Genomic DNA, 13517 nt, shown 5'->3' on the forward strand with positions numbered 1-13517 from the left:
TATGTGGTTTTGTATGTTTTGTGTCAGACTTTCTATAAAGTTCAAACAACACAATGATAATGTCCCTTTGTTCAGTGATTTATTGCACTGAAAGTGCAGGAAAAATAGATACACGTTGACTTCCTGACTGCTTTCTGTATTTAATTGTCAGCAGCAAGCTGCAACGTCTGCGGATGAAAAATGTTGCCAACGCTCAAGTGCCAAAAATTGGAGTTCCTCAAAGAGCCAGTTGGGTTTGGCTCCATAAGAGAGGCAATCCTCATAGACCGCCGTGTTAAAATGGCCAACTTTAAAGCAGAAATAAACATGTTTTCAGACTGGTACAAAAGGTCAGTTAATCTTTATATATATATATATATATATATATATATATATATATATATATATATATATATATATATATATATATAAAGTTGTACATAATTTAAGGCGTGGCTGCTTTGAGCAACAGGGTGGTGTAGTCACATGCTAGCTGCTAGCTTAGCCATGTTTGTGGTGTTGCTGCCAAGAAGTCTGTGCTCCAGGTTCTTTTGGTGAGTGACATTTTTTAATTATTTAATTCTATATATTAGTACTAATTAGCGGGTATCGGTGTCTGTGCTCAACATACCTGACTTGTTGGCTTAGCACGTTGCACTAAAAGACACTCTGAGGAGTCTGCTGTTCCTTTTTTGTGAAAAGTAAATTACAAACAAGCCTTTTTTGCATCCAAATTAATATTTCAGTGAATATGAAATACGTATGCCCCTTTCAAGTTAAGCTAGCTCAGGTTGACCACAAACCGGGAGCCTTAAGTGTGTGCACGGTACTCTCATTAACGCACACATGTATGCACTTACTGATACACCACAGGCCTTTTCAACAAGATGGGGGACAAGTATTTCAGCACTTAGCACACCCACAGATCGCACCTTTGCACACCACGGACCGCAGACGTAAAAGTATGCTTTGTCTCCCAAAACCCACCAAACCACGTTTTATTTGAAAACTGTATAATAACACGAGTGAAATAGGATTGCATTGCTGAAATATAATGACCAGATACCTTTAAAAACTCAAGGTATTTGTGTGTTGCCGACTGTGACACATTCATGTCTACATATTCTTCCTATTTTGAATCGGAAAATAGCAATTGGCAAAAACCGTGTACATTAAAGGTTTATATTCTTTCTGCATTTTCCCTGTTCGACAAATGGAACCTAACAATGACAGTATACAAGTGCACTACACCACTGCTTAGATAACAAGCTAAACGTTAGCTAGCCATATCCCAAAGATTACCATAGATTACGCTGACTGGTGAGAATGCAAAGGAGGGGGGGTAATATCTAGTGCAGGGGTCAGCAACCTTTCGTATCCAAAGAGCCATTTTGACCACCATTTGACCAAACCAATTTTCCACCAAAAAAAAATTGTCTGGAGCCGCAAAAATTATTTGATATCACAGCTTCTGAAGTTTTATATATAGTCATATTATATATACAAAAAACTATAGTTTGTTGTATTTATGAAAATATAGAACAAGAATAAAGACTTTTTTTTTTTACATTGTATTGCTATTTTACCTGTTTATAACTATCAAACAAAAAATAGTCATGTGTCGGCTACATTAAGATTAATTAAAAACATAACTATGCAGACCTTCATTACTATCTATATTTGTGGCTCATGTGGTAGAGTGTTTGCCCTGAAACTGCAAGGTAGCAGGTTCAATAGCTGTCCTCTTTAGTGAGTTTTACATTTTAAACGCATATCTTTTGCTACGTTCACACTGAGCGTCCTCCTCACTAGAGCACCGCAAACGGAGGACGGATCCTCAGTGTTTCACGAGCTGACACAGAACCAGCAGCAGTAGTGGAGTTTGGAGACGTGATCCACTTCCTGAAAGTAGATCTACTTTACTCAGTTTAGTTTGCTGCAGCAGTTGAGGAATCGCTCTTCTGCACTCATCTGCGCGCGAGGGCGGGGCTCTGAATCACGAGTAGCAGCTGCAGGGCGGAGGCTTGACAGCGACGTGACGCACATTTTAAAAAAAATAAATATATAAATATAATAAATATTTAAACATTTATTTTTATTTTCAGTGACACAATATCACCTAAAACTCCAAGATAAGAGGACTTCCCTTTAAAAGTTTTTCCACTGGGCAAAAAAAAAAAAAAAAGTTGTCTTTTTTTTTTTTGTCAAGGCCTCAGGGAGCCGCAACAGACGGGCTAAAGAGCCGCATGCGGCTCCGGAGCCGCAGGTTGCCGACCCCTGATCTAGTGGCTTAATGTTATCAATAGCAACTTTCAATTGACTATTTTAATTGTAACCTTTGGCAAAGACTCACCAGTCAAAATCTATGTGAAAGTATGCAAATTCAGCTTTCCTGCTGATGTGGATTTCTTCTTTAATTTCAGTTTAAAAGCACCAAACGTCTAAGTAGCTCCATCAACTCAAGTGGATTTCGGACCAAAAACAGGAAATTATTCATAACATCATAACTCCATGTGCTGAATGAGCTGACCTCGAAGTGAAGAGGAAATAACGTTATATTGTGCATCGCACACAATGGCAATCTGGCTCTAACACGCACACACACACAGAGAGAGCCGTGGAAACATAAACAGATCGGCCCGAGCCAGCTGAGGGGAGTTTAAACACAGGCTTGTAATGGAGCAAGTGATTCTAGCTGGGCCAAACCGTTTGAAGCTAATCATCTGTGAACTCGGCAATTTCAACGATTTAATGACTGAAATAATATTAAGAGCATCCAGCTCCTCATCTGTGCAGCAGATATGCAGCCATGCTTCTGACAGTGTTTGTGCTTTCTCTGCTTTCACGCATTCTTCTGTGGGCAGCGCGAGTTAAATGAGGGTTTACGTTTACATTGAAATACCACAAATAAAAAAAATATATTGAAAAAAGAATCTACAAATGCATCCGACTGATTTAAGAGTTTACCTTTGAATCGCTCGAGGAGATGTCGTCCCACATACCAGCACGCCGTCTCGAAGTTGGGGAAGGGGTTGAGAGTTCTGACCTTTAGCCGCTTCTCGATTTCATAAGCCCTGAGGAGGAATACACCGAGGTGTTTCAGCTACAAACCAACAGGTTTACTGCAACAAACTATGCAATTCACGAGGTATTTTCCAAACGTGGATGATTCCTAAACAGATGGGTGGACTCTGGAGCAAAAAACAACGTCCTGAACGGAGAATCCAGTGGAAACGACTGTGGAAGATCCGCCAAGGACAAATATGCAACATCCTCAAGTCACACTTAATCCCCCAAATTAGGACGAGGGAGGCATGGTGGATCACAGCGAATAAAATGAAATAAAAAGAGCAAAAAATAAATAAAACACAGCATATAAAGGATGTGTGTGTGTGTTAATTAAGACAGGTGTCCAAACCTCATCTGCATCTCCACACTCAGGTTGTGGATGAAGTGTCCCGAGAACGCCAGGCAGTCCACCGGAGTCAGGATGGCGTTGATCCAACCTGAGGAGCCAATCACATTTCAACAAGCAAAATCAGATCAACCCCAGTGACTGTACTTAATAGAGTTATATTCATTAATGCAATATTTCCCTTACACGCTACATCGTTCGATACCAGCATTTATTATTTAACACTTTTTTGAAAACACTTTTATACTATTCTCATCATCATGCTATTTGTTTTACATATATTTAATGATTTTATAAATGTAACACATTGTGCATTTTTACTGAAACTTCCCCTAAATTGAACATAATAATAACAATAATAATTATCATTAGTATAATGTTATACAATGCCATATGTTCAATGGAAATAAACCTGGAAATAAATAAATAGCCACAACAAAAACTAAAAAACTACAAAAAGTAAAAATTAAGTAAATAAAAAACAACAACTAAAGATTAAGGATCCAGTCTCAAACATAGAACAGAGGACAGAAAACATTCCTCTTCCTTTTAAAAATTCTCAAAAACATTTCCCAGATGGCGTAAAACTCCAGAGGCTTTCTTCCTCACGATAGATGAGAGTTCATCTCCAGCCAAACGTGAAGCGTTTCCACCAGTGACCAAGAGAGGGGCAACAACATAATGGAAGATTTATTTTTGATTGATTCATTGATTCATCTCGTGTCTCTGCACCACATGGGAGCGCGTGGTGACGGACAGTAGGGGATGCTCTCAGCAGAGATTCCACAGAGATTAATTTGCCATTTGTTTGCGATATTCCTTGCTATTGTCTTGCTATTTAATCCATAAACAAATCTCTCACCTGATTTTCACAACGTACAATATATTACTACTTTGACATAGAATGGCATGTAATGTGATACATAGCTCCCACACCTTAATAGTTTCATAAATCTAAAAAGAAAAAGAAACCTGCACGTTATTTCCATTTTGTTAAGTATGAATAAATAATTGTGAAAATCTACCAACTAACAAGATAAGTAAAGTATTGTAATCTCTTTAAATCTCTTTCCGAACTGTTTTTAATAAATTACTTTGTGTATAGTGAATAAATGTCCAAAGTGGAGACTTTAGAATAATGATGGTGCCGGAGCAACCGTCTAAAGCCTAAAGATATCCAATTCACAGTGGTTTAAAAAAACTGAAAAGAAAGCTGGATGTTTAGCATTTTCTTTGCTTGAAATAACGACTTCAACGATGATTCAATTCTGAGGAATCAGCTATTTTGTTAAGAACTAAACATTCTCTCATATCCAATGGACATATTGTAAATGTTTCCTCTGCCATGTTGTACACACACAGCGCTCTGTGTTTGGACTCTTTGGGATCTCCGCTACAATTGCAAACCGTTCCGATTGGCGGGCTCTAACGGGCGCGGGGTTGCGGCGGCGGTGTCGTCTACATTGCTGGGTGTTCTGACCTGATGGGATGAAGAGCGTCTGGCCTTGCTTCAGAGTGCATTTGTAACACTTGTCCACCTGGTCGGCGAAGAACATCTCGCTGTGATTGGACGATGATCTCCAGCGCTCGTACAGAGACAGGTTGGCGGAGGTGGGCTTGATGAGGAAGAAGATCTTTTCCCCCTGCAAGCACAGACACCGTCACGTTTTCTGGCCTCGTAATCATCATCATCATCATCATCATCATTGTATGAGAGATGGAGTTGAATGAATTCCACATTACGTCTTGAAATGAAACAGTCGTATAAACTAGGGGTGTAAGAAAATACTGATACACTTGAGTATTTTGTCGCGTGATAATGAATCGATTATCAAACACACCGTTGATTTATATTCCATACTTGGTCCATTTTTTATTTACTTAATTTGTGTGCCTAAAGCACTCGTATTCTGTTTTCTTTTACTGATGGAAAATTGTTAATTCCTTAGTTCAGATTGCACAAAAGGTGCATGCTATAAAATGTGGATGCTACAGGAACCGTGATGAATGCAAACTGTTCTGATTGCATCAAAAAGTATTTTTTGTAACTTAGATTTTCATGCATATGGGGGGGGTGTTCTTTATACTTTAACAGTTCTCCTAAATAAAATAAAAAATGCAATATATATCCCCTTCCTTACAGTATCAATATATACAGCTTCTTTCCACTGGTCGTCACTCTGATGAACAATTACCCAGACTCCTCCATCTGCACTACTCTGACTACTGTTGTCTTTAATGTCTTTTTTTATATTTATCTTGTTTATTGTATATTGTGTTTGTATATAAGTACGAAGAGCTGCGTGAAACCGGAGTCAAATTCCATGTAGTGTAAACCCACATGGTCAATAAAGCTGATTCTGATTCTGATATAGAATCGTAACCCCGATATCACGATATGTGTCGTATCGCCAGGTCCTTGCCAACACACAGCTTTATATAAACTCATATTTCTGATGACATTCGACCATACGTGTGACGGACCTTCAGGACGTGGTACCAGACGGAGGCGCCGCCGCACTCAATATGGAAGTCTGTGTAGCTGTCTTTCACACAGATGAGACAGTATTTGGTGACTTTTGGCTTCCCGAGCAGGGCGTCGTCGGGCCAGTAGTTTCCCACCCAAGACAACCGCCGCACGATCTGCGGACTCTCCACTATCGAGTTCATCCTGTGCCAGAAAAAAGTCAATCAGTACGGGGAGGGTTCCAGACTTCAAACGCCAAAATCGGACTCCGTTTCAAACGCCACCACTTTACCTCGCGTCAGAGAACTCCAGGTTGATGACGTTTAACACTTTCTTCCTGTTTGTGCTGTAGTAATAGTCGACAAACTCCTTGAGCTTCATCTTGCTGTCCGACTGTTTGGTGACGTCAACGACGTCCACGCCGACGTCGGGACCTGGAGACAGTGATGGAGTGACTGTCAAACAAGCTGGAGAAACACTAACCGCCGACAAGCTAAACACTCTCCTTAAACAGGAAACTGGGGAACAACACATGTCTGCAGCAGCAGTGAGCTGTTGATGTGTAACAAGTGATCTCATCACTGAGCACAGAGGCAATATAGGACAGAGGCGCCCTCTACTGATAAGAAGCGGTATAGCTCAGTGTTTGTCTTGTGCTTATTTCCCTTCTTTCAAAGGCTTTTTTATTATTGGTTGTCAATAATAAATTAAACTCTAACTGTACAAAATTATAGAATATTTTTATAGTAACATAAAAAGTAAAAAAGTATAATAAAAAAAAAAATTGATGATGTTCCCTGTTCTATTGCTCATGCTCTTATTTTGAAAGCACTGCTCCAAATGACCTGCTTAATAAATGAAGATATTCATATGGATATTTAGTAGTATAGCAGCATTAGCTGTGTATTTATAGCAGACATAGTTATACTGGAGCAGTAGTAAAGTAAAGTAGTAAAAGTTGTTAATACATAATACTGCACCTAATACTGTGAGTACAGCAGTAATTGTAGTAGATGTAAAGTAGTACTTCAGGAGACCAGTTTTAGTACTAGTACAGTGCAAGCAGTACAACGGTTGCAGCAACAGTAGTGGTAGTGCAATAGTACTGTACAGCACTAGTAGTGGCCACAGTAGTACTAGCTATAGTGTTAATGTACACGTAATTACTTAATTAGAAGTGGCAACAGCAGTAGTCGAATAAGAAACCGTATTAGCATCAGTAGTGTTGTTAGTAGTGGCATAAGTAGTAGTAGTGATAGTTTTACTCATACCACTAATTCCTGTAATATTAATAGTAACAGTTCCTGTGGTAATAGTAGCAGTGATAGTATTAGTTAACCCTCTGATCCCCACAACCAGTTGGCAGGTTCGAAAAGCATATTGTTTTTTTTGTTTTTTGTTTGTCTGTAAACACAGAATCTATGGTCGGATTTTCAAATTCCCAGCGGCCCATGAATGCATCATCTGTGACAAAACTCTTCATTCCGGAAAAGCAACCAAATATATGCTTAAAATAGTGATATTTCAATAAAGTGTCTCATTAAGAATATTGCTAAAAATAAATAATTAGCAAAAACCACATCCTCTGAAAAACATTTACAGCTGAGCTCCACAGTCACGAGGCCAAGGGAGGGTTTGTAAGTACAGGTTGTAAAATGGAAGTTTTTTTTTTTTCTTTAAATGATTTGCACTATTATAACTGTGTTATACTGTTTTTAAGACTTTTCTGAGTTCTCTCCACTTTTAGCCATGTTAGTGCTGCTTCCTTAGAAGATAGAGGACAGGAATACGAGGCCACAGCGAATAAAACGGCAAAACAAAAGTAGTACAAGTACACTAGCAGCAATAGTGGAATTATTAGAGCTGATTATTGCCATAACAGAGCCAGCAGCAGCAGTAGTAGTAATAGTATTCACAGTAGTAGTAGTTATAGTGCAGTAGTGGTAGCACTGCAGTAATAGCAGTATCAACAGCAGTGATGTCATAGCCTTGTAGCCGTGAGTAGTAGTCAGATAGTCACGCTGTGGCCCTTACCAACATAGTTCTCCACGTCGCTGATGTAGAAGGTGGGAGCGGGCAGGGACATGCCCAGGCCGTCCTTCTTCTGCACCAGGATTGGCTCGTTGAAGCCGCCCTCCTCCAGGTAGTCCATGGTCAGCTGACCTCCGCTCAGCTTCACCACCACATCGTCAGCGCTGGAACCCACGCAGAGGGAGTGTGTTAAGGGCTTTCCCCAGAAGAACCAATGCAACGGGCTGAGTACAGCGCCAGCAACTGAAGGCCGACCTTTAAAACGTTATTAGACAGTGCCCCCTAGTGGAGGTATTACTAATGTGAGGAATAATATTGACAAGAGGCCAAACCATCATGACGAATCATTTAATGTGGTTATAATTGGATCCATTAAAGGTGATCCCGGTTAGTTAAGTGGGACTATTTTAATTGTTAGAGAGGGTTTACCGCTTGATGTCACATGATTTCAACATATGTTAACAGCTGGACAGTTCCCCAGGGAGTAGTACCAACACAGTGGGGGTGTCTGCAGTGTCTTTACCTGGGAAAGGTCCTGCTGCGCAGCTCCTTTATGAACACCTGACTGCCGTTCTGAACAGCTTTGATGTCCGTGCTTTGCCCCGTGTCATGTTTGTTCCAGTTCTTTTTCTTCTTCACTGAGGAGCAGAAAGAAAAACAAATTAAACAAAAGACGATAATAATTGAGTTTCAAAGAAAAATCGTGTTATTCTTAAAACGGTTTGATCTGTTCAGAGAGTTTTATATCCCGTGACAGAAGGTCGAGGAAGCAGGGAAGTGATCACTTTGCCACGGCAGGTGTTTCGCGTCCGTCTCCGCTGAGAGAAAACAACAACATTTCAGTCGCTACTTACGTGTGGATATACCGTGGGTCTTCTCGCAGTTTGGGCAGTGATATATGTCGATATTTGGAGCGTCATCTTCATCCACGTCAACACAGCTGAAACAACACGAGAAACACATTTTAACGTCAAGGAATGTGACCTTAAAGGACCCCGTTTTTCCCAAAGCGTGTGGACGTTCTCTCTCTCGACTCCCCTGCAGTATAAACTAGAGGTACCGCCTGCCCAGTTCACACCCATGCCTCTCCAAGACGGGCATATGAATGTTTGAGTTATGGCCAAAGACGACATGTGCCCTTGCCCTTTGACCCTTAAAATTCCAATCAGTTCATCCTTGAATGTGGATGTTCGTGCCAAATGTGAATATGGTTCACTCAAGGCGTTGTCGAGATGTCGCAGTGTTTCCACCGAAACGTTACAAAAGATAGAATTTCAGCTCTTTCTAAAAATAAAATTAAAAAAAGCATCTGTATAGAGCTGATATTTGCAGTGAAGCGACATGATCAGATATAAGTGGTGGCCAGGGAGAGAAAACACACAAAGGCCTTGAGCAACTTTAACGGAGAGATGCTCATTTTCAGGTTCATACTTGTACTTGGTGTTTCTACTCAAAAAGTTTTTCTTGCTTTAATGTTCAACAAAACACTATTTTTCTCATACTGTCTGTTTGAATGTACCTGTACCTCTCTCTGAAACGCTCCCTTTTAGCGACCTGTCTCTTTAAGAAACCCCTCCTATAAAAAAGCCCAGTCTGTTCTAATTGGTCAGCATTTCCCGCTCCTCTGCATCAACCGGAGACTGGAGTTTAGTTTAAACTTAGTCTATACAGAGTACAAACTAAGCTTCACTGTGTGTGTCAACTGAACAGAGTATAGCAGCACTTCTCCCGGTGACATCACAACCTCACGTTAGTCCCTTCGGCTCGTTTAAAGGTTTCTGAATGCGGGCTGTGTGGACGAAACACGTTCATATTCCGCAGCATTGATGGCTCTTAGATCTGCTTTACAATAAAAAAAACTATTTGAAAAAGAGGACATGGGAAATCTCACTTTCTACAGTTCGTCCAACTTCAAGCGTTCGTAATTTGACCGGGTCCTCATCTGCAGTACAGCGCCGAACCAAAGGGGACAGGACAGTGGAGGACGGGACAATACGCCACCCAGCAGACTTTAAAGGCCTCTTCACTGCAGACGCATTCTATATTTGAACACTGTGGTTAACGGCGGCTGGGAAAGGAAGTGCCGGTTGAATTGGCGCGAGTCAGATTGCCTCCGTTTGTGCCTTTGATGTAATAATCCTCTCTACATTTGAGAGTTTATTATTGGAGAATTTGGTTTTTATTTCAGAAAAGCTTATTTTGTGACTCAAATGTAAAAGTCTCCTTTAAAAAAAAGACAGAAAGAAATAGAAAACTGCACTGAGGCAAACACAGGACCGGTCCAGTCCATTCATTTGAAATCAAGTGTTAGAAATGATGACAGTGAATGCACCGCTCTGTTCCAAACAGCAGCTGTCGATGCCTTTTTTTTTTTTTTTTTTTTGCACAAGCAAATTCCTCCCATTTGGAGCCGCTGCTCTCAAACTCAAATGAGCTGGGAGTTTCCCCCAGAATGCATCATTCACACACCCCTCCTCAACCACCCTTGTGAACTGCAGATACAGGAGTGGGCGGGTCTGGACATCGTGGAAATACTTGTTCCTGAACCTTGACGTGGTGGCCCTGAGGACAACTGCTACAATTCTCACTAAATATGAAATGTACATAAAAACCAGATGTTGAGACTCTTTCCCTGACAGCGTTTTGTGGTATCAAAGAGTCCATTGAGAGTTTTGAGAGGTGTGGTCACGTCAATGTTTCTGCTAAGTAGCAGGACAAAGTGCATGGTACTTGGTTGGGGCATGTTCTTTTTTTTCCAACTAAGTTTGAGTTTCAGTAACACTGAGAACTATATAAACATATCGCCTTGACGACAGTAAAGCATGGCACCGCTCCAGACTAATTGTGCTGACAAGTTTCTGGTTTGAGGTGAAACGCACATCATAAGATCAGGTTCCCGCCGCTTCAACTTCGCCACATTGCTGCTGCTGAGTTGGTTTCAGAATTGATTTCATCGTTGTAGGACGTATTTTTTAACCGAGGCCAGGTCTGAACCACATCGGAGTTCTTTCATCACTTCGTGAGCTCCGCCGTGTCGTCCTTGAACACTTCAGGAACTGACTTCAACCTTTTACCTTCCTCTGCGGGGTGCAAGAGAGATGACTTCTCCTCTGCAGAGACTGATTCAATGTCATGCGATACGTTGCTGCACTCTTTTTATTGGATAATACAAAACGTATGTTTATCACTGTTATGCCATTAATGTTCGTAAAGATCTACACGTGTGGGGGTCATACACTCTGAAGTGCTGTGCTGTCGTAGTAAAGACAGTCTACATACACTGCAGTGAAGACAGGTCGACAATGCTATTTAAATGTTACACTCAGGATCAGTTATGTCGCAGTTAGTACTATTCAGTATGTGAAAATGGTTGTATAATATCTTCTGTGGAGCTTTCTCAAGTAGGAGAATATACACTGATGAAGATGTCATGATGATGTCATCGTGCTTATCTCAGTTTGGGTTCTGATTCTACACATTTTGAACACAACGTTCGTGTAACAAACCCAAATGAGATGCATTATGGGAAGTGTAAGTTTCAGTTGTTTTGGAGCATCGTCCATACTAAAAGTCTCTCTCTCTCTCTCTCTTTCTCTCTCTCTCTCTCTTTAAGAGATTTACTGCCATATCTGCTGCTCAGTAAGTACTAAAGGTCAGACGACATGACATACTGTGATCGTAACGTGCTATAGGAGGGGAATTCAAAGGCCTTCACCAAACTGAGATGGACACCCTAAACAGTAATACATTGAGCTATGGGGCCTTCCTTACTACTGTTACTCCTCTTTCTGTGTCACTATCCAATGAATCAAAGACGAATCAAAGACCATTCACTTCATTCTTGCTTGAAACTTTCAATTCTTCATTAAACCATTGAGGAAATAATGCTCAATTTGATTCAGTGTTAGGTTTTTGTGTTTTAGTCAGAGTAAGCAGGAGTTAAGAATTCATACTGATAAATATGAAATGCTATAAAACCACAAATATTGTCAAACAAATGATAAAGTCCATGTAATACCAACTACAACCCATCAATACCATGTTAACATCAGACATGCACCCTTTATAAAGGTTTTCATCGTCCTTTAAGAATAATTTGTGTTTGCATTCCAAAACACAAGCATGTAAAATCAAATGCAATGGAAGCTGATGCAAAACCAAAACACTGGACAGCGGTGTGATATCCCCAGGGACATCTAATACTTGTGCTTATTTGATTGACATGTGTCTGAGTACAATTGAACACCATACAGGTCAATAGTATGTCATTACATTTGCAATAGTCCCAAATAAGTTTGAATTGTTCCTCAATGTCAGCTTGCATGTGTTACGCTGAAGACAAAGACAAACATGTGAGTGTCGTGGGAATATCCAGGAAGCCGACAACCAGACACAGCCGACCGGTCATGCGAGTTAAACATTTGCTACATCAGAATGTATTCAGCAAAGTCACTTCCATATCCAATTTAGTGCACCAACTTTGAAAAAAAAGAGGTAAAAACCATGTGTAAAAACGTTTAAACTTTTTGAGCAATTGAGGAAATGTAATTGTATTTTAAGATTCCATCCAGCTTTTCTAAGGTGTTACTTTAAAATGCACATAAAACACTCACTAGAAAAACAGGACTTCTATCAATACTTGCAGATGTGACTCTTTGTGAATACGAAGATGAAAAATATGACAAAGAGTACATATCTGGATCAAACTGTTTAGAAACGCATATAACTCAGATATAGGCAGTAAAATCATCTCATGTATATATAAATGTCTGTTGAATTTAAAAACACATTCAACCTCTTATATTAAAACAAACTGGGAGAAGGAGGGAGGAATAACTATCTGAGGAAGAATGGAAAGTAATATGTAAAGTTCAATGGAAGTGCACCAGATTGCAGACATGGGGAGAGTTGGGGTGGAAAATGTGATACGGTATTTTATTACATCCTCTCAGAACCGCCACTATGATAGTAACCCTCCTGTTTGCTGGAGAGGATGTGGAAATCAAAATGCAAACCATTATCATTTTTTCTGGGATTGCCCTGCTATCACAGACTATTGGAGAGGGATACACACCGCCTACAGAACATTTTTGAAAAAAGACAAATATTTAATAAATGTACTTCTGGTGGCCTGCAAAAAGACTCTATCTAGGAAATGGTTATCACACGAGTCCCACTCTGAATACATGGATGGACATTACAATGGGTATTTACAACATGGAGAAGATAACAGTGTCTGTCAACTACAAACTGGAACAATCTTTGCTATATTGAGAAAAATGGGTTACATACGTAACACCCCATAGACCTGATTTTATTTTCATAAATCAATGAATGTACAATAGAGAATAGATCACTCCCTAGTTATACATTGTTTATATTTTTGTTCTTCGTTTCATTCTGTTTCTTTTTCGTTGTTTATTCTATGTTTCCCCCCTCTTGTGCTATATCTGTATGACTAAAATGAGCATCATCTAAAAATGTGCACGTGCAATGTCAATTGCAAAACTGCACATACAAATGAAATGGAAAAACACCATTGACACAAATACTGTTTCTGGGGTTCAAATGTGATCATTATAAAAAAAATGTAAAGTTCAGTAAAGATCGGTCACTAGCTTGTGA

General features: G+C 39.9%; 1 protein-coding gene across 1 annotated transcript in view; it reads right to left on the reverse strand.

Annotated features, from left to right (window-relative positions):
- Positions 1-13517, reverse strand: part of phf2 (PHD finger protein 2) — a gene marked incomplete at its 5' end in the record, with an annotated part of 32281 nt that overhangs the window by 11299 nt on the left and 7465 nt on the right. The window contains 8 exons of the mRNA XM_079218579.1: positions 2947-3053; positions 3398-3485; positions 4875-5037; positions 5879-6065; positions 6154-6295; positions 7896-8056; positions 8416-8530; positions 8747-8832. Of these exons, the coding sequence (XP_079074705.1) occupies positions 2947-3053; positions 3398-3485; positions 4875-5037; positions 5879-6065; positions 6154-6295; positions 7896-8056; positions 8416-8530; positions 8747-8832 (1049 nt within the window). The remainder of the gene's footprint in view (positions 1-2946; positions 3054-3397; positions 3486-4874; positions 5038-5878; positions 6066-6153; positions 6296-7895; positions 8057-8415; positions 8531-8746; positions 8833-13517) is intronic.

The sequence above is a fragment of the Taurulus bubalis genome, assembly GCF_910589615.1.
Source record: "Taurulus bubalis genome assembly, chromosome: 5".
In the NCBI taxonomy this organism is placed as follows: Eukaryota; Metazoa; Chordata; class Actinopteri; order Perciformes; family Cottidae; genus Taurulus; species Taurulus bubalis.